The sequence below is a fragment of the Prionailurus bengalensis genome, chromosome X (assembly GCF_016509475.1).
Source record: "Prionailurus bengalensis isolate Pbe53 chromosome X, Fcat_Pben_1.1_paternal_pri, whole genome shotgun sequence".
Lineage (NCBI taxonomy): Eukaryota > Metazoa > Chordata > Mammalia > Carnivora > Felidae > Prionailurus > Prionailurus bengalensis.
In genome coordinates, this window is record NC_057361.1 from 28,571,633 (window position 1) to 28,592,402 (window position 20,770).

The window sequence follows — 20,770 nt, forward strand, 5'->3', positions numbered from 1 at the left end:
AAAAATAAAGCAGCCTATAACATCAAAAAATATTTCCATTAAATTGTCTTAGTGGTTTTAGTAGTATTTCTATTATGTGATAAGTTGTATTATGTTTTCATTACAGACGATAACCTCCCTGGATAAAAATGGTACTGCTTTTAAATACTTTTCTTGTAAGTTTTTCTTTGTTATTAACTATTTCTCTCATTTTTAAAGAACTGGTTTTATTAGCCATTCAATTCATAGCGGCCCTTTTATTTTTAGTCATTGCCATCTCCTTCCCAAATAAGTTCCAAGCCTAATAATGTCTTCCCATGTTTTACACCTCCCATAAGTACCCAGGTACCTCTCCGATCCCCTTCTCTGCTGTGTTTTCTCCATACTCGGTCCTGTCTCCCTAGCAAGTCCTGTTTGCAAACGTTTTGTTTCTCCCCAAGGTCTTTTTATCCTTCTGTCTGGACCATTTTCCTATAGATGATGCCATGGCTCACTCCCTCACTTCCTTCCAGGCTTTACCATATCACAATTTAACTGAGAGGTCTTCCCACACCTTCTGTTCTGTTTATCTCTTACTCATTCACATAACTATCACAATGTACATTGTAAATGTTACTGCCCTCTGGTATGTGACTGTAAACTCTATGACATATAGGGTTGTGTTTGTTCTGATCACTGACTACAGTGTTCCTACCACCTAGCATACAACTTAACACATAGTAGACACTCAATAAATAATGTGCTGCATGTAAATGCACTAACATTATTATTTAAGGTCTGATTAGTCAACTTCTCCAATCAATGCCTTCATTCTAATTTGAGAATCTATGATTTTTAAAAGGAAATGTGAAATAGCCCTGTCTACTATTTTATTTAACGTGCCAATTTATGTATATCCTGCCCCAGGCTCATTTATTCATCTAGTATAGAATACCTAAGCACATCTTTAGGGAAAAAAATCCTGCTCTTGAACATTCTCTTTGATTTAACTGTGTGTTTACTGTGTGGTAATAATCAGAGACTAATAAACAGGTTCCTGGGGAATCTTTTCCATTTCTTTTGTACTTTCTTTTATTACAAAATAATGGAGAAGTATAAAATGATAATAAATTTACCTTTGAACATTTATAGTCTGTGTCTTTTAGCCTGGGGCTACTTCAAGCAAAGGTTATTTCGCTGTGGGTTTTGGTTTCCACACGAAAATGTTTTACTTGAGATTCTGTCCTTTTCATACAGGGACCTCAATTTTATGACATTCCCTATTAAGGCTCTCGGTCAAACGGGAAGATTGTGGAAATCTGCTCTTTAAGGGCTCCTTCTCAAATTTAAGTCCTCATTTCGGGGTCTTTGCCTGCTCAAACAAGTTCTCAGGGTTCTACATTTTCAGAAAGAAATATGACCATCTAAGAAAAGATCCATAAAATGCATTAATCTTATTCTAATTTTGTATATTCACTTATCACATTTCATCAAACAATTTCATGAGAAAATACCAAGCATACTGTCAGACTGATAAATAAGCCATTGTTTGGCATTTGGGAGGTTGTAAGGTTAGGTTTACTTTACCTTCAAAGGTTCCTCTTTTTTTGACATTAAAAATAGGAACTGGGGTATCATGTACATCTAGAAAAGTGGACCTGAGGGTAGACCATGATACATTTTCTCAAAGCAAATGCACCCATGTATCAAGCACCAGGTCAAAATAGGCAATACTTTCAACACTTCACAAGATGCACTCATGCATTTAACTGCTTTCATTCCTTCCAAAATGTAACTACTCTCCTGATTCCTAAATCCATGGAACAATTTTGCCTGTTTTTGAAATTCAATTAAAAGAAGTCATAGTAGGGGCGCCTGGGTGACTCAGTCGGTTAAGCATCCAACTTCAGCTCGGGTCATGATCTCACAGTTCATGAGTTCAAGCCCCACATCCGGCTCCACGCTGACAACTCGGAGGCTGGAGCCTGCTTCGGATTCTGGGTCTCCCTCTCTCTTTGCCCCTCCCCCACTCACATTCAGTCTCTCTCAAAAATAAACATTAAAAAAAAGGAAATCATCGTAGGTATACTTTTGTGTCTCACTTCTTTGGCTCAAAACTCTTTCAGGAGAGTGATCCATCCTATGTATTGTGTTTAACTATCACTTGTTCATTTTCACTGCTTTATAATATGCTATCATGTGACTATACCACAGTCATTTCCAGTTTTACCTTTTAGAAATTAAGCTGCTATGAGGGGTGCCTGGATGGCTCACGTAGCTAAGCATCTGACTCTTGATCTAGGCTCAATTCGTGATCTTGCAGCTTTGGACATGGAGCCCTGCACTGAGGTCTGCACTGAGAGCATGGAGCCTACTTGGGATTCTCTCATTCTCTCTCTCTCTCCCTCTCCCTCTCTCTCTGCCCTGCCCTTGCTTGCACATGCACTCTCTCCTCTCTCTCTGTCTCTCAAAATAATTTTTTTAAAAGCTGCTATGAACATTCTCTTTATACACACACACGCACACACACACACACACACACGTGTGCAGAGATAAATGGTAGTTACATGTTATGCCTAAGCACAAAACTGTTGGCCTATTAGAATTATGCACTTTTGCATTTAGTATATAATGCCAAACTATTTTCAATGGTTGTCTGAATTACATTTCTACCAGTTAGGAGTTCAGGTTATTCCAAATCCTCACCCTCAGCATTATTAGTTCTTTTAATTTCAGCCATTTTTATGAGTTTGTATTGTTATCTCTTTGCAGTTCTAAATTTCCCCAATTACTGCTGAGGTTGAACATTCTATATTATTCTTCAACTTCTAAACATCCCCTTTTGTGAAGTTGCTGTTCAAATTTTCTGACCCTTTTTTCTCTTGGATTTTTTTCTCATTCTTTCAAATCTAATACTTAAAAATTAAATAAATAAACAATAGGGGAAATCATAGCAGGAATGTGGTATACTCATCAATCGTGTAAAGGTAACAATTCTTCCCAAATCGATCTATAGATTTAACTCACTGTTGATGACATTCCAAACAGGATTTATATAGAAATTAAAAAGATGATAGTAAAAGGAATACAGAAATTCAAAGGGTCAATATAATCAAGAAAAAGTGGGGGAACCTAGCTCACCAGATACCAGTATGGATTATAAAACTGCAAAAATCCAAATGGCAGGATGTTTGTGTGTGTATAGACAAAGAGAAAAATGGAAGTGAATTCAAGTCCAAAAACAGAACAGCATCTGTACCAAGAAATTGTTATGACACACCTAATACTCGAGAGCAATGAGTAAGTAACATTGTTTTTAAGAAATGGTGTAGTGACAGATTCCAAATGGAAAAAAAAAGAAAGAACCTGAATTTTAACCGACTCCTCATGCCAAATTCAATAATCAATTCCAGGTGATATAGAGATCCAAATTCAAGTGACAAAACAACAAAGCCTATACAGAAGACAACAAAGTGTAATATCATGATGGTTTGGGGAAGGCAAGTAATTCTTAAACAGGATACAAAATTATAAAGTGACCATTTATAAAAATGAACTACATCAGAATGAAGAATTCTGCTTTATCAAAAGACACCAGTAAGTAAAAATGTAATCTAGAGGCAGAAAATACATTTGCAATGCAGAAGAGAAAGGGTTTGTATCCATAACATAGAAACAACTCATAAGTTTGATGAAGTTCAAGTTAATTTTTCTCTTTTTGAATCAGGCCTCTGGTTTCACATCTAAGAAATATTTGGTTATCCCAAAGTGACAGAGATTTTCTTTTATGGTTTCTCTGTTTTATTGCCAGAATTTCTTCTGGTCTTATATTTAAAACTGTGAAATTAATAATTATAACATATATAGGAAACCAAAAAATTCATAATCAATAACAAATGTGAAAAAACAAAACTATCATTAAACAAGATCTATGGCTACATTAATCTACTATTTTAGAGGTGATCCAACAGCTAATTGTTTAATATGATATTATCTTGGTGGGAAGAGATCACCTACATGAAAGAGACTTAATAGAGTAATTCTTTGAATTTTCTGCTGTCTTCCTTGCTTTGTATATTTTGTAATGGAATATGGGGAACTGATATCTAAAAAAGATTTTTCTTCATGTAAATTCTACTATCTTTAACACAATATTCTCAATTTTTGTGGTATTGATCTTTCAAAAGGATCTATCAGACTGATGTTGAAGCAAATGTTTTATAGAGTGTCTTATTATGCCTGCACAAAATTTGAAAATATACAGTTAGTCACTTCAGAAAATGATAAAAATCTATAATGATTTTATAAGGCAATTTCCACAGATTAAGTATGACAATAACTGTAAATTCATAAAATCAACCAAATGCTACACAGCCTTCACTAACATTTCCCATGTGATGCCCTCTCTGTACCAGATGAACTGAATAACTTTTGGGGGAGTATACATCACAACTAACCTATCACTGACGATGGTTATTTTTAGAGTATGTGAGCAATTTATTTGAATTTATTCTTGAAATAGAGATGTAATGTAATTAGGAAGCTACTAAGGACCTGGTAAACATATTGGTCGATGAGAAAGATTGCAGGAAGTTGCTAAGAAAGGAGGGGCTGCCTCTAATATCGTGGTAGAAGGGAGGAATCTCAAGGTTACTCTCCTCTCATCTACATACTTGTTTAGGTATAACTGTTGACCTTCTAATGCCACACATGCATGTTCATCCAGTTAAACTAAATCAAACCTAGCAAGAGAAAACAAATTTGCAGTTCTGTAAGTTGAAAGAGTGATTTTTCTGTGTAACTTTCATACGTGGGTGTGGTATCTAATAAATGTTGCCTTAACTCAAGCAAACTTGAATACATAGAAAATAATACTCAGCCTAGTAAAAGCCATTTGCTGCACAGAACACTACTCTAAGAAACTGAGGTTCACCAAAAGAGTGAATACGTCCTTCAGATATAACTGCATCAAGTAAAATCTGAAAACAACACACAGTGCCCTATCGGGTCTGAGTCACACCCTTCCCTGCCCTCTGTGACTCGGTACATTTACTTGCTGAGTCACATTAGCCACCAGCAGCCGCACATGAACCAGAACGCATACTCGTTATAACCACTACTGTGATTTGTAAGAGAACTTGAGAAGCTCTCCCTGCATTTGGGGCCAAAGCCCTCAGTCAAACATTAACTATGCTGTCTCATGGTATCCAGACTCTGTCCAGGTCTCCACTTACATTATTTTTCTGCAAGACCCGCAGTGCCTTGTTGACATTGTTCAGGGCATGAACTCTTGTGGATCCTTTTTCTTTTGGCTGAAAACAAAACGAAACAATGTTTACTGCCCAGCAGAGAGGGACAATCTACTAGAAATGAAACAATTTATACATTTTACTTCTAAGTTTGAGTATTTTAAATGAACATAGGCTGTGAGGCATTAATACACTTAAGTGCTCTGGGTTGATTGTCCTTGTCATAGGACTTTCTTAGCATGAATCAACCTCTCCTCAAGAAAAAATGACAGCTTTTTTTTTTCTTCAAAAAAAATCTATTTTGGTTACCATCTCTTCATTCTGCAGCCCAGCTGGGGATTACAGCATGACCAGGAAGAGAAACAACATTGCAATAAAGGTTTATTAGTAAGGTAGATAAGCGAGTTGATTTCCACACTTTTAAGGAACGTATAAAAGAGACTTGAGCCTATAAAGATTATATAATGCCAAATAGGATTAAGACAAACTATTTTTGTCAACATTACCTTAACTGTCTTCATCACTGAAGCTCAAAACCTCAATAATCCTTGGTTCTATAACCCTCACTCCCAATCCCCCAAATACCATCTGATCCTATAATTTCGAAACTGACATTTGCACAGTACATTACAGTATGTGGATTAACTCATTTATCCAGTTGTGGAGTTTTAGAAATTCTGCCATTATGATGCCTACCATATTTACTTCTAAAATGAAATATACATCTTAAGAACTTTGTAAACACACAGTAAATCTACAGATGGTCCCCAACATGATAGTTCAATTCAGGATTTCATGACTTTATGATGGTGCAAAAGTGAGAGGCATTCAGCAAAAAATGTGCTTCACGTTTTGATTTTGGATCTTTTCCCAGGCTAGTGATAACCCAGTATGATACTCTGGTGACACTGGGCAGGGGCAGTGAACCACAGCTCCCAGTCAGCCATGCAATCAATCATAAGGGTAAACAACCAATGTTCATACAACCAGTCTGTTTTTCGCTTTCCATACAGCATTACATTCCATGAGACAGTCAACACTTTATTATAATATAGGCTTCATGGTAAATGATTTTCCCCAACTGTATGCTAATGTAAGTGTTCTGAGCATGTTTAAGGTAGGCTAGGCTAAAGTATGAAGTTCAGTAGGTTAGGTATATTCAATGTATTTTCAAATTGTATTTCCAGTTTAGGATGGATTAGTAGGGACATAACCCCATGGTAAGTCAAGGAAGATCGGTATTATTAACCATTGGCACAGTGTTGGATAGCAGTTCTCTGGAATTTACTCATCTTGCAACTCTTCATTTTCCATATCTCAAGTTAAATGTTCTTGTCACAATAAAAAAATGAACTGAAACTTAAAAGATCATTATGAATAAAAGCCTTATAAAAAGACATTCAATAACAAAGATACCCAATATTATGAGCAAGTAATATCTATTAATTAACGTAAGTTACATTACTGAAAAATGTCACCTGCTAGTTCTATATAGGATAGAGTATGCCAAAATAAAAGTAATATCGAATATTGTTTTATTCAGGAATAGGTCCTCTACTACTAGTTAAATCGGTAATTATTAAATTAGTGCATTTTACTAGATCGAGTAAAACTACACTGAGTTAATTTCTTTTTTCTTAGTAAATTCCCCTAAGGTTAATGTGAACTTTCTTAGAAATAATTCACGTACCAGTTTTTGCCCTGTCAGGCCTTCCAGAAGATCTAGGAGGCGTCTCCCATCCTGTAGGTCACTGAAGAGGTTCTCTATGTGCTGCTTCCCAAACTGAAACATGAAATATACCCAATTAAACCAAGCACTCTTCCAGTGATCCATTTCCATGATTATGCCTTTTAAAATTGAAAGCTGTGGTTAAGAATATGCCATGTAACAGGGTACCTGGGTGGCTCCGTCGCTTGAGCATCTGACTTTGGCTCAAGTCATGATCTCGTGGTTCATGGGCTTGAGCCCCGCATCAGGCTCTGTGCTGACAGCTCAGAGCCTCGGGCCTGCTCCAGATTCTGTGTCTCCTTTTCTCTTTCTCTCTCTCTCTCTGTCTCTCTCTCTGTCCCTCCCCGACTCATGCTCTGACTCTCTCTCTCTCAAAAATAAATAAACATTAAAAAAAAGAATATGTAATGTATCTAATTCTTAATCTGCCAAGGGTGAAAAATGAAAAGAGAACCTCCAAGTAAAAAACAAAAAAGCAATATATCATCATTAGGTCAAATCTATTTAAATTGTTTTTTTTTTTTTTAATAAGGTGAGTTGGATTATCTGTAGCCTAACTGGTCTAATTAACTCAACTTTTTAAAAGCGAGTTCTATGAAGGAGAGAGAGGTAAACACACAAAGAAACAGACCACATACAATTTGCCCTGGGCAGGTGCTTAAAATTTAACTGTTTGTTATACCTCTATCATAGAGGGCCCACCATCCTGCACCTAGAACGTGCTCTCTCTGAATATACACTTTGGAAACTATCTCAGAATGATCCATTTTCATCTTGCATGGCTCATATGTTAGAAATATCTGCTTTTAACTGAGTTGAAATGGCCCTGTGACACTTTTGCATCTATTTTCCTCAGTTCTTTACCTGGGAATTATACTGAAGGAAAAAGAATAACCGCTCACAGTATCTGGAATTTTTGTAGCAACTGCTCATGAAAAACAATTCACTAAATGAGTGGATCTTAAAATCTTTGTGATATAGCTGTGGGCTGGCACTAAAATACTCATCTTAGAGACAAGACAAAGAGATTGAACATGTGGTCCTTTGTCACAAAAACTCCAAGACAGTAAAGCCAAAATTCTGTCTGGATCCGTCTAACTCCTGAGAGGCTTGTTCTTCTTAGTTTATCATACCCTGCTTTCTAGGCCTTATCCTCCTTCCATCTGATTATCTTTCAAATATTTTATTTTTCTGTCATGCTCTCAAATATTTTCTTTTTCTGGTTGAAAGCCTAAAATCCCTTCCTATGAAATCATTCACATCTCTTTCATCAGTCAGTTTCTCTAGAAAGCCCTAATTTATCAGTGGCAGATGTTTACTGAGCAAAAATAAACCTGAGCTAGATGCAGGAGCATACACTAGTAAATCAGCCAGACATGACCCCAGCCCTTATAGAACTTTGAGTCCAGCAGGGAAAACAAATATTCCCAAAAGGTAATACTACACAGAATCAGTAAAAGGGACCCAGGAACATATAACTGTGGGAACGCCCATAGTACGGGGACCATGAAATACTTCCTCACAAATGTCAGGTGATGCGTCTAACATTACTTTCCATGTGAGTGGGTTTGTCTCAAGCCTTCCTCGATTGCGTGCAAACCTGACATTTCACACAGGTCAAGAAAAACAAAGGGCAGCTTTAGTTTCCAGGCAAAGGGCATCCCTGAGGTTTCCAAGATTAAAGACATAGGATTCAAGCTCTCCTTACTGCATGATAGCCATGTCAATGACAAATCCTGTCAATACCTTGGTGTTCCACCTAATGAGAACACAGATCCCCCACAAAAAGGCTACCAGTCCCACGGCCACCCTTGAAAATCGAGCCACAGAGATGCTTTGACAAAGATAACTGCAAGCTATTATTTGTAAATTCTCCTCTAATAGTTCTGATTAAGAATTTCAGGGGAAAAGAAGACAACATAAAAATATGAATGTGCTGAAATTTTTAAAAACACCTTGACTACACATTATGTGCAAGTAAATCTCAAAACAACATGCCATTTTTATGAAACTTTAAGGAAAGCTTTCTACTAATAAGCAAAAGAAAATGAATGCATGCTTTCAAATTGGTTGAAGCTCTACGAAGCCTCGAAAATGCTGTTGGCTGTTTTGTTTGTTTTCTTTTCTTTTGTTTCATCCAGGAGCAAAACTTTACAGATGCATTTCAGAAGTGAGTGGCTTCCAAACTTATCGACAAAAAGAATATTGCACACTGAAATGTGTCAAGTTTTGAAGAAAAAAAAATATATACTCACCTGACAAAGATACTTGCTCTTGTTAAAAAATATGTATCTGGATAGATATATAGACAGACAGATGACAGATAGATAGATAGATAGATAGATAGATAGATAGATAGATAGACAGGTAGGTAGATAGATAGATAGATAGATAGATAGATGATAGATAACAAAGTCTGTCAAACCAGGAAGGATGTGGGTGGCAAGATGTTTATTCAAGAAGGGCAGGAACAGGGAATCAGGTAAGTATTCAGGCACAGAGTAAAGCATGAACCCCAAGGCCATAAGGATCATCTTACATCCACAACATAAAGACTATAAAGCTTATGCTTTGGGGACAAGGAGTCCAGACAGAGGTCAAAACAAGGCAAATGGGATCTTGCTTTGATCCAAGCTCATATACACAGGCCAAGGTGTTTTATAATTCTTTCTTTTAAACTGGAAGCAAACAAATGGAGAGGGAGTGAAGGACTGTAGGCTAATCAGAGGCCTCCAGGCACATCTATTTGGGGCACCTGGAAAGCAATGAGGTGACAGAGAAAAAGCTCTAGCTATCATACATAACTTTCATAACTCATACGATAAATGATATACTAAAGTATCATAATTGAAATCCAATTTCTATTTGTTATATCCACATTCTCTAATAGAGTGCTTCTCAGAATGTTCCATCAAAGCATCCTTCTAGCAGATGAGATGGAATGAATTTACCCCAGGTCTGGCAGTATAAATTAGGCAGTGACAGCAGGTTCAAAATGTCTATAAACACATATGTTTTATGTTAAGAATTCATGGGGATTTTACCTTCTTCTCTGAATTAATGTTCGTTTTAAAAGTATTTTCAAGCACTTACGAGTGACATTTCCTCTTCTAGGTCTAATTAAAGTGATGCTCAATGAAATGTACACTATTTAGCCTGTAACTTCACAGATCTTCAGGTGCTCACTCTTACTTTTCCTGTGGTATAAAGACCCCGGGGAAAGCAAAACATCTCATTTCTGTTGGATGGTTTTCATTTCTTTCCTAGATTCAAATCCTCATTCCGTAACATTACAGCTATGATATAGTAAAAGTAGCACAGTTTTGAGAGGCAGAAATAGCTGACTTTTAAACTCAAGTCCTCTATTCACTAGCTTCGCTGTCTCAGGCAAGTGACTTAGCCTTTCTGAAGCACAATATACTTTTTTTTGCAATAATATTTTATTTTAGTTATTATTTTTTAATATGAAATGTATTGTCAAATTGGTTTCCATACAACACCCAGTGCTCCTCCCAACAGGGGCCCTCCTCCATACCCCTCACCCTCCCTCCCACTCCCCATCAACCTTCAGTTTGTTCTCAGTTTTTTTTTTTTTAAATTTTTTTTTTCAACGTTTATTTATTGTTGGGACAGAGAGAGACAGAGCATGAATGGGGGAGGGGCAGAGAGAGAGGGAGACACAGAATCGGAAACAGGCTCCAGGCTCTGAGCCATCAGCCCAGAGCCCGAAGCGGGGCTCCAACTCCCAGACCGCGAGATCGTGACCTGGCTGAAGTCGGACACTTAACCGACTGCGCCACCCAGGCGCCCCTGTTCTCAGTTTTTAAGAGTCTCTTATGTTTTGGTTCCCTCCCTCTCTAACCTTTTTTTTTTCCTTCCCCTCCCCCATGGTCTTCTGTTTAAATGGAGATTGAAATAATACCACTTCAGAGCACTCTTCTGAGGCTTAAATGGAACAGTGTGCTGTGGTATACAGACTGGGCAGATAGTAGGCACTCAATAAATACAGGATTTTTTGTTATGTATTGTTCAATTATTCCTTGACTTCTCTCTGTCTGGCCAAATCCCAGATTAAATACAATGCTGGTACATTATTGAGTCTACTAGAAAATGTAGAGCTCACATACAGTGTACTCTGATTTTCTTAGTTTGGTACCCTTGTAAGAGTGAAAGTCAAGGATAGAATATGTCACTCTATATTCTATTACTAATACTGGTAAATGTGGATGGCACTCAGAGGCTTCAAGCCCTTTCTCTCTCTCTCTCTCTAGCTCTCTCTGTCTCTCTCTCTCTCTCTCCTTCTCCCTCCCTCCTTCTGTCTCTCTCTCTCTTTTTGTTCTTTAGGTTACCTTTCATTAAATCTTTTGTTTACCTCCCTTTTCATCTTCTACATCTACCATGTCTTTTTGTTGCAAGTGACATTTATGTCATGAAAACAGTAATATTTCTTTAAAATTCCCTATCTGGGGCGCCTGGGTGGCTCAGTCGGTTGGGCGGCCGACTTCGGCTCAGGTCATGATCTCGTGGTCTGTGGGTTCGAGCCCCGCGTCGGGCTCTGTGCTGACAGCTCAGAGCCTGGAGCCTGTTTCAGATTCTGTGTCTCCCTCTCTCTGACCCTCCCCCGTTCATGCTCTGTCTCTGTCTCAAAAATAAATAAATGTTAAAAAAAAAATTAAAATTCCCTATCTGTAATGGCTTTCAAGTATATGAAAATTATTTTGTAAAACACACAAAACATTAAACTCTCTTTGGGCCATATGACCCTGCGGCTCTCTGTCTTCAATCCCTTTCGTGACTAGTATTTTATTTAAAAGGTGAACTTTTGATATTACTCAGCAGTTTACTGCATTCACTTACATATTGTCTTCTTCCTTGCTAACCCAAATAAAAAGATGAAAGGACTATAAAATGAGATAATAATGCTTCCTGATCATTGTCAGTATGATATATAGAAATACAGATGCACAGACAAGGTTCAAAAGAAAAAAAATCAGGTTGATTAGCAAGTGGGATAAACAAAGTGACAAAAAATCAAAGTGAAAAAAAATTGAAAGGGACAGAAATGGATTTGTGAAAACATTTAAATAACTTCTGATTCTCCACAGTTGTTATCAATCCCTTAACTGAAAAATACACAGGGATCAATATAATATTCCAATGAGAGGTAAAGAGCCCAGGAGTTATTTAGCATGGCCTTCTGCTTACAGAAAGGTCAGCCTCTGGACATCTCTGTTGGTCAGAAAATCAAGATACTTCTCTGTGATTACAAATCGTTAGATACTGGAAATACCAAAAACACTGGGAACACCAAAAAGAAGGGTAAAAATAATTCAAAATGTATTGGTGGATGATGCTGATCACCTCCCATAAAATTATTACAACCCATTATAGTCTAAATAGGTTGTTTTCATAGATGATTGTTTTTTTAAGTATGAATTTTAAAAAGTATTTTATAAGAGAATTTTATCGAGGTGTAATATACATATAGGAAAATGCACATACCTAAAGAGTTAGCTCAATTGGCTTTTATGAACTGAACACATTCATATTCACCACCTATATGGAGAAATAAAATACAACCAGCATCCTCGGAGCTTCCTCACACCCCCTTCTGTGTACTAGCCCCTTCAATAATGACCACTATATTGACTTTTAGTACCACAGATTAATCTTGCATTGAAAGGAGTCTCTTAAAAACAGAAAAACAATGTTGGTTTAGTGTTTCATTTTAGGAGACTAATGACTGAAAGATACCAGGTTGAGGCAGAGGGAATTTGGAAATTAAAAAAAAGAAAAAAGGTGCACTGATGAAATTTGTTTTACAAAACAAAAGGAAGGTATGATAATGTCAAAAGAAAGTGTTTGCTTCATACCTAGAAGGTCTTGGTTCAAATCCCCAGTCCTGCCATAGCTCCAGTTGCGTGATATTGAGCAAATAACTTAAGCTTTCTGTGCCTTACCTTTTGATCTACACAATAAAGAAATACTGTTACCTAACTTGTGGTAATCCTGTGAAGATTTAAATGCACTTAGAACAGTGCTTTGTTTATAAGATATACTCAATAAGTGTCAGCTATCATGAATTTGTTCCAAAATTCTTAAGCCAAATAATCCATATTTTCCATAATTCTCCTTATAAATTTTGCCTCAAAGTAACAGAAGGAATCAACTTCAAAGTATTAGTATGGGGATTAAATGGTTCATAATTACAAGGTGTCCAACATGTGGCCTGGCACAGAAAATGATTAATAATCTCTAATAACATTCTCTGCTTCCTCCTTCCTGTTAATGCCATCACCTGGAGGTGAAGAATAGAACTTTGCTTTATGGGTCACAGGGTCCTAGCAGGATTTTGGTAACTTGAAGAGAGTTTAATAAGGGACGATTTACAAAGATGAAGGCAGGGAATAAAGAAACCACCATAACTGGTAGTAGAGAATGGCTATTATCACTCCTAGATTCAGGATTGAAAAGAAAGAGTGGTTACTGGTCCCTCAACAAAGAGAGAGCTAACAGAGTCACCTGACAGGAGCTTGGACAGCAGGCAAATGAATGCAGCCACCCTGAAGTTAATAAATGCCCTGGTCTTTCTTTCCTCTCTCTGGGACCTCCTGTAAATGCTCCCATTAGTCAAATCCAACTGGAAGCCAGAGGACAAGAAAGTCTGCTGATATGGTCCACAGAGGTCAGCCTCGCAGGGAAGAAAAGGCAAAGAGTGGACCTAGAGGAAGAAACCACAGACATACAACACCCCAGACAGGAAAACAAACTTTCTTTGACAAGGGATCAATGTCAGGGATGCCCATGTCAGAAAATAAATAAAAACCCAAGTGTTCCTCCCCAAGTCTCCTATATTTCTATCATTGGTAAGGTCATATGAAAGAGTCAAATGTATCGCTGAGACATTTCCTATTCTACAAAAAGGGTATCAAAGTCCTGGAATGTTCTGTGGGAATTGACAGTTGAAAATTAATATATATTATTCATTATTCCTTAACATCAAATACTTTTAAAGACTTCTATATACCAGGTAAAGCACTAAAATCTGAGATACAGAGATAATCAAGCACTAAAATCTGGGATACAAAGATAATCAAGAAAAATCCAAGTTATTCCTTGGAGCTAAGAAGTGTTTAAGAGCTAAGTTTGATAATATAATAGATTTACAATCTCTCCAAATATAAAATGCTATTTGGCAGGAAGTCTTTATAAAACATAATCACTAGGATCCAATATGTATACTATACTATTAAGTACACGAGAAAAGATTCAACCAGATTTCACATTAGAACTTTCTACAGGAGCCCCAACAATAGTTAATGAAAATCAAGTCATTATCTGTAAATGGTCTATTAGAAACCCAAAAGTAAAGTGTGCTTAACCGAAAGTTAGCATAGTTTGTTGTCTGATCAGGTCTGTCTTTAACATGGTGTGTAATGAAACTGAATTCTTAAACTAGGCCTGAGTTTTCTCATCTGTAAATTAAATAGGTCAGTGCTAACTCAATTACCAGGCTTTTCGAAAGAAAAAGTAGTATCATTACGGTAAGGAATTTTCTATCTTACATTTCTAGACATAACTTTAATGTAAAAATAGTTATTTTTAAATATATGGTAACATTACAAACCATGATTGTAGTTCATGATCTTATTTTGCCTTTAATTTTTTAAAATTTCTTATTGAAGTTTAATTGCCATACAATGTTACATTTGTTTCAGGTGTATAACATATTGGCTCAACAATTCTATACATTACTATACTACCCACCACAATAAGTGTAGTCACCATTTGTTACCATACAACATTACTAAAAGAGTATTGACTATATTCCCTGTGCCATATTTTTCACCTAACTTATTTATTTTATAACTTTTGTACCTCTGAATCCCCTTCACCTATTTTTGTCCATTCCCTCCACCTCCCCTCTGGCAACTACCAGTCTATTCTCTGTATTTAGGAGTCTGTTTGTTTGTTTGTGTTTGTTTTTTGGATTCCACATGTAAGTGAAATCATATAGTATTTGTCTTTCTCTGTCTGACTTACTTCTTAGCATCATACCCTCGAGGTTCATCAATGTTGTCACAAATGGCAAGATTTCATTCTTATACCACCCTTAAATATGCCCTATAAAGTTAAAATTCTGAAAGTTAAATTTGATTTCTCTATTAAATCACATAAACATAGGATTTAAGGTTGAGACAGCTAATAATGGAAAGGAGGGTTGGTTATATTCTATCCCAACAGTAGCTTTTGTGACAGAAAAAGCACAATATAAGGTTTCCCAGAGGAAGCATTTCATTTCAAAGCATCTAAATAACACTCTGATTCTTAAAAAAAAAAAAAAAAAAAAAAAAAAAGAATGCTATAACACAATGGACATGCTCACTAGAGAAAGGCCAACTATTGGCACTTAGCTCCAGGCAAAATACAGAGGGACGCAGGAGAATTCAACCTCGATAAGATCCAGTGGGAGGAGACCTTCTGAGGATGCCTTTAATTAATAAGTTTAAAACTTACTTATAAAATTAACATTTTTATAATTTCTCAATTGTACTGCATTGCAATTGTGTGGACAATTACATGACAAGTTACAGCCTCTTCCTAATCATTTCCTGCCCCTACCCACTAGGAAGTGAGCCTTGGACTATTCATTCTCTCTTCTTCCATGGCTATGAGGAGGGTCTGCCAATAGTCAGTGCCAAGTCAAGAAAACAGGAGACCCACAGAAAGGACAAAAGTCACAGAGGGCAGAATATTTAAGTAAGAGCTTCTGTCACCACTATAACTCCATTTCCTTCTAATAGGTTGATTCATATGAAACTTACAATTCTGAAGTCAAATATGGTTTAATATTGGCTATTTCATATGATTCATCCTCCTATGTTCTACAAAGATATGAGTAATACACATTAAGTGCTTAATTTAAGTCAGTCACAATTCTGTGCACTGTACAGGGATTATTTTAATTAACTGCCACAACAATCAATTAAAATCATTCCCATTTTCTAGATGACTAAGCTGAAGCACAGAGAACATAAGTAACCTGACTAAAGCCACACAGTGAAAAAGTGGTAGATACCAACTCGAATTCAAGCAGTCTATCTCCAGATTTCTTAACCACTCTCTACACTGTAACCACTATTTGGGCTGGGCTTCTATGACCATGATGCCACTCAGGGTCAGTGTGACATAAATTTTACTTGCTCATTTTCACAATCTTTCAATAAAGTAGGGGATAATTTAACTAATTATTCTTTTTCTTTCCCCTGAAGTTTCTGAAGGTCAGATGCAGTTACACAGCCTACGAACAAAATTGCTTTTAATTTTAGGTTGAATTAGTAACTGAAGGATAATAACACAGTGATAATTCTACATATGCACATTAGGAAAATTCTTCAATGTCCTAAATTTTTACTGTGATATCAGTCTTATGGGGGATTCTATTAACTCGTTCAGGAGTCCCATATGCCAAGCAGTGAGATCCTCAATAAATCTGGTAAATACTGCTCTAGAGACCAAAACAAGTTTTTAAAATGAAGAATTTATTCTAAGGTATAAGGAAGATATGGCTTTTTAATGTTAATTCCGTTAAAAAAACAAACGCAATACCCCACACCGAAAACCTAGAAAGACTACAGATCAAAATATAGATATATTTAAAGCAATCCTTAAATGGTAATCCTTGATGAGGAATAAATGAGATCAAAGAAATAGGAAAAGTTTTACCTGGGCAATCAGTGCACTTATTTCTTGAGAGATCCACTCAAACATGCCAGTCACTTATCCAAAGTCTTCCATGTGAGATTCATATAGTCACATGTTAAAGAATATTGCATCTGAAGCCAAATAGGCCTTTATTTAATTGCAGTTCTTTTTCCAACTGTGTGAACTTGAATAAATTATGTGGTAGTTTGCTTATTTTCCTAACATATCAAAGGAGGAGGGTAGTGAAATTATTCAACTAAATTAAATAAATACTATTCAAATACTTTATACTGTTCCAGGTGCTGGGAATAATTGGGAAGATAAAAAGATTTAAAAAAAAAACAAGATACTGACATTGTTTTCCAAGCTTTGGCCATGGTCAGGAAGAAGGTTTGCATCTAAGCAAATATAATTATAGCATTGTGTTATAACCCTGTCAATAGAGGTATTATAAATATGGTGTCAGCACAAATAAGGAGAGATGTCATCTTTGATAGAGTAACAGAAGCACAAGTCCTTGAATTGAAATTTACAAAGTTAAATAGGAAATCAACAGGTAGATGTGGAAAGAGAAAGAGAATGCCAAGCAGAGAGGCACTTCAGATGCTAAGGATCAAATAAATTAAACTGCATCAAATATTCAAGAAACTGGGATAAATCAGTTCTTGGAGCACAGGGCACATGGAGGGATGGCAGAGGATGGGATGGGAGATGTGTGAGAACCCACACCAGAGGGAACTTGGTTTGCCACCCAAAGGAGCTTGGGCAAATGTCCAATGGTCTTTTGTATTAATTCTTTACAGCATGGCATCTAATTTTGAAGTTTTTACCATATTTTCCACACTAATATTTACACTGATGTTTTAAGGTACTTAATATTGTTTAGGAAAGACCAATATTGGCATTGTTTACAACCTAATTCTGCAGTTGCAAAAATCTGAGAGAACTATTCTGGTGTGGAAATAATACTTGGCGAGAGAGTTGTGTTGTTCAGGAACAACTGCTCTAACTTGCCTCTGGAAGCAGGGTTGGCCATTGTCTTACTTTGGCCAATTGGATGCAGTGGAAATGATAGTGGTCTACTTCCAGAGGCAGGCCTCACAAGGGCTCGAACACTTTTGCTCCCTTGTTCATGTCTCTACCTTCACCAAAAGAACATGACTGAGCTAGAGAGCTGGAAGATGAGACATGTGATTCAGAGCCAAGTTTCCAAGTAATCCCAGATGACGTCATTTTGGCTGGTTGACAGCCAGACATGTGGGAGAGCTCAGCCAAGATCAGCAAAGACATCTGATCAACTGATGGCTAACTAGAGACACGTGAATAATCCCGCCAGCTGAAGAACTAGGTGCTTTAACCTACTGAGTTTAAAAGTAGTTGTTACATAGCATTAGCATTAGCTAACTGATACATGTCTGTACATAAACGTTTGTTTCTACAAAGGAGAAATATGTCTGAAAAAGTATACTTTAATATATAAATATGGATAAATTATTTATGAATTACTTGTAAGAGAAGCTTCATAATTTTTGTGAAACAGAACTTAAAGCTGGGAAGCATTGTTACTGCCGAAATTGAATATGAGCAAAAAATCACTATTTCTAGAGATAGACTCAATGAGTTATCTGGAAAAGAACATAGTCAATGTACTCGACACAGCTCCTCCAATTCCAACATGAAATTAAAATTAACAAAGTTCTGTGGTTTCTGATTGTCAATTTTATGGAATCAAGAATGCAGTACTGTCAACCTTAAAAGATTTCTAAAGCTACCTTTAATAAAATGAACTCTTCAGTGGTAGTCACATACCACAAATACAATAAAGATTGTATTTCTTGCTCAACATGTTCATTTGAGGTTCACTTGGATCTTATGACTACTTAAAAAAAGAAAAGGTAGACCTTTTGTTCTCCTGTTTGCTAGATTTTTTACTCTGTTGTCACTTCAGAAAAAAATTCCTGTGTATCTAATTTCCTTCATTATAAGCTCTAATTTCCAGTGGTTTATCATTCAGACATTTTCAAAGCAAAAATAGTGAGTCAAAAAGAATTCTCTGTGAATTAAACTGTCACCTTTGGTTAGTGTTTCTAGAATAACACATTTTTAAGTAAATTAAGCTGAACAACAGTCAAAGGGAAGTACTTAGGCTTGACATTTTTCCTCACAAAGCTCATATGAAAAACTTTAAATTGTCTTGTAAATTAATTAGAAAATCTTAATAGGCACCTGTTTATTTAAAAAATATGAAAAAATACTTTAATAACTATTTGAGTAGAAGTTTTTACCAGGACTTTTCCACTATCACATAACTTAACTATAAAAGGTGCCTAATTCAGTAATTCACCCAGCCACACCAAATATTTGCCAATTTTAAAACAATGTTGTGGAAAATGTTTTATTTCATGAAAATAGCAACTTTTCAAAAATATTATTGAGCAAAAAGGGAAGTGAAATTATTTTGGTTTAAAAATATAATAACCACCAGATATTTTTTAAAGAATACCAAATACTTAGCAACTTTTTAAAGTTTATGTATTTATCGAGAGAGAGAGAGAGAGAGAGAGAGAGAGAGAGAGAGAGAGAGAGAGATCATAAGTGCAGGAGAGGGGCAAAGAGAGAGGCAATGAGAGAGAATCCCAAGCAGGCTTTACACTGTAACTGCAGAGCTCAGTGCAGGTCTTGAACCCGTGAACCATGAGATCATGAACTGAGCTAAAATGAGGCACCCCAACAACTTTTTAAAAGGCTGGTACTCACTTACCAGGTCGAATGACCAACTATTGGCCTTTTGTATTTAAATATTACAGGGAATGCATTAGCAATGATTTATTGATCTCAGCCTGTAAGATCTGAGATGAAGGTTTAAACAGGAATGTGAAGTTAAATTTAAAATGGAAAATATATTCATTTTAACTTCTTGGTTTTAAAAACGGTTTCTTCTGATTTTAAAACCAGGAAATGTACTTTATGGAAAAAATGATATACAGAAAAATAACACAAAGAAACTAACACAGTATAATCTCACCACTCAACCACCATCAACATAATGGTATATTTTTGCACAGACTTTTTTTCTGTTTATACATAAACACATTATTTTCAAACTGGAATTATCTTATATTACTAGTCTTTCTATTCCTTTTTGCCTCCTCCTCCTTGGCACCATGTTCTCCTCCTTTATCAACTCAAGTGCCATTTTGGAGTGTTTCTTAATTAAACTGAGATGTTCTAGGAATTTTATGAACAGTGTCACACTTATTCCGTTTGATATTAGGAGCAATTAGCGAGGAAGATATTGTTTCTACCTTTTTAGACATGAGAAAATGAAGTCTCAGAAGTCTCAAGTAAACTCACCCAGGAATTTAAACTCAGGTTCAAATCCATTCTCTCTTGACTCTATAGGCTATAGCTTCATCCCTACCCAACTCTATCATTTTTTGTTTGTTGGTTTTATTGAACCTCCCATGATAAACATTTCCCTGCATAATTTTTAAAAAATCTTTAAGAATTTATTTTGGAAGAAAAAGGCATCATAGAGAAGGCTGCATGCTTTATTCTATTAAAAACAGACTTTCCTGTGCTGGCATCCTCCCAACTATGGTCCCATTAAGGGCCCACAGTCTTGTTTATCCTAGCCTGCACTATCAGGGCTAGAAGCTAAAATGTGCCTGTATCTAAATCAAAGGAGGAAGAAAAAGATGGTTTTTCAAATATAGCCAATTTTGCAATTTGCAAAGCATAGTTAACTCTCTGGGTATTTACCATCGTGTAGCACTAGGAATTATCCTGACCTCCTCATTTTATGGAATACACTCAGGATGGTATGACTGTTTTGGGAACAAGGATTTAGAAGCAAATTATCAAAAGCCTATTCCTTGATATTTATGTTTATCTACCTGTCCATTTCCTATTTTATCCCAAATGTAATTGTGTGGGCCATCCATGAGGAAATAGGTCAAAAGGAATTGATTCATTAATGCGTGTGTGAAAAATAATACAGATCCCTAAATATTTGTATCTCCTTTAGTTCACAAAACAGGCATCATCCTGTATAATTAACACTTCAATTACTAGCAACAACCTTCTCATAGCCCAATCTTAACAACTCCTCAGAGACGCTTAAAAATAC

The 20,770-nt window shown here is 36.2% G+C and overlaps 1 protein-coding gene across 6 annotated transcripts in view; it reads right to left on the reverse strand.

Annotated features, from left to right (window-relative positions):
- DMD (dystrophin) overlaps positions 1–20,770 on the reverse strand; it is a 2,018,590-nt gene that overhangs the window by 1,652,696 nt on the left and 345,124 nt on the right. For all 6 annotated transcript variants that reach the window (XM_043570319.1, XM_043570321.1, XM_043570317.1 and 3 more), the window contains exons 3-4: positions 6,898–6,990; positions 5,193–5,270 (exon numbers count right to left, since the gene is read on the reverse strand). In XM_043570319.1, coding sequence (XP_043426254.1) covers positions 5,193–5,270; positions 6,898–6,990 — 171 coding nt within the window. The remainder of the gene's footprint in view (positions 1–5,192; positions 5,271–6,897; positions 6,991–20,770) is intronic.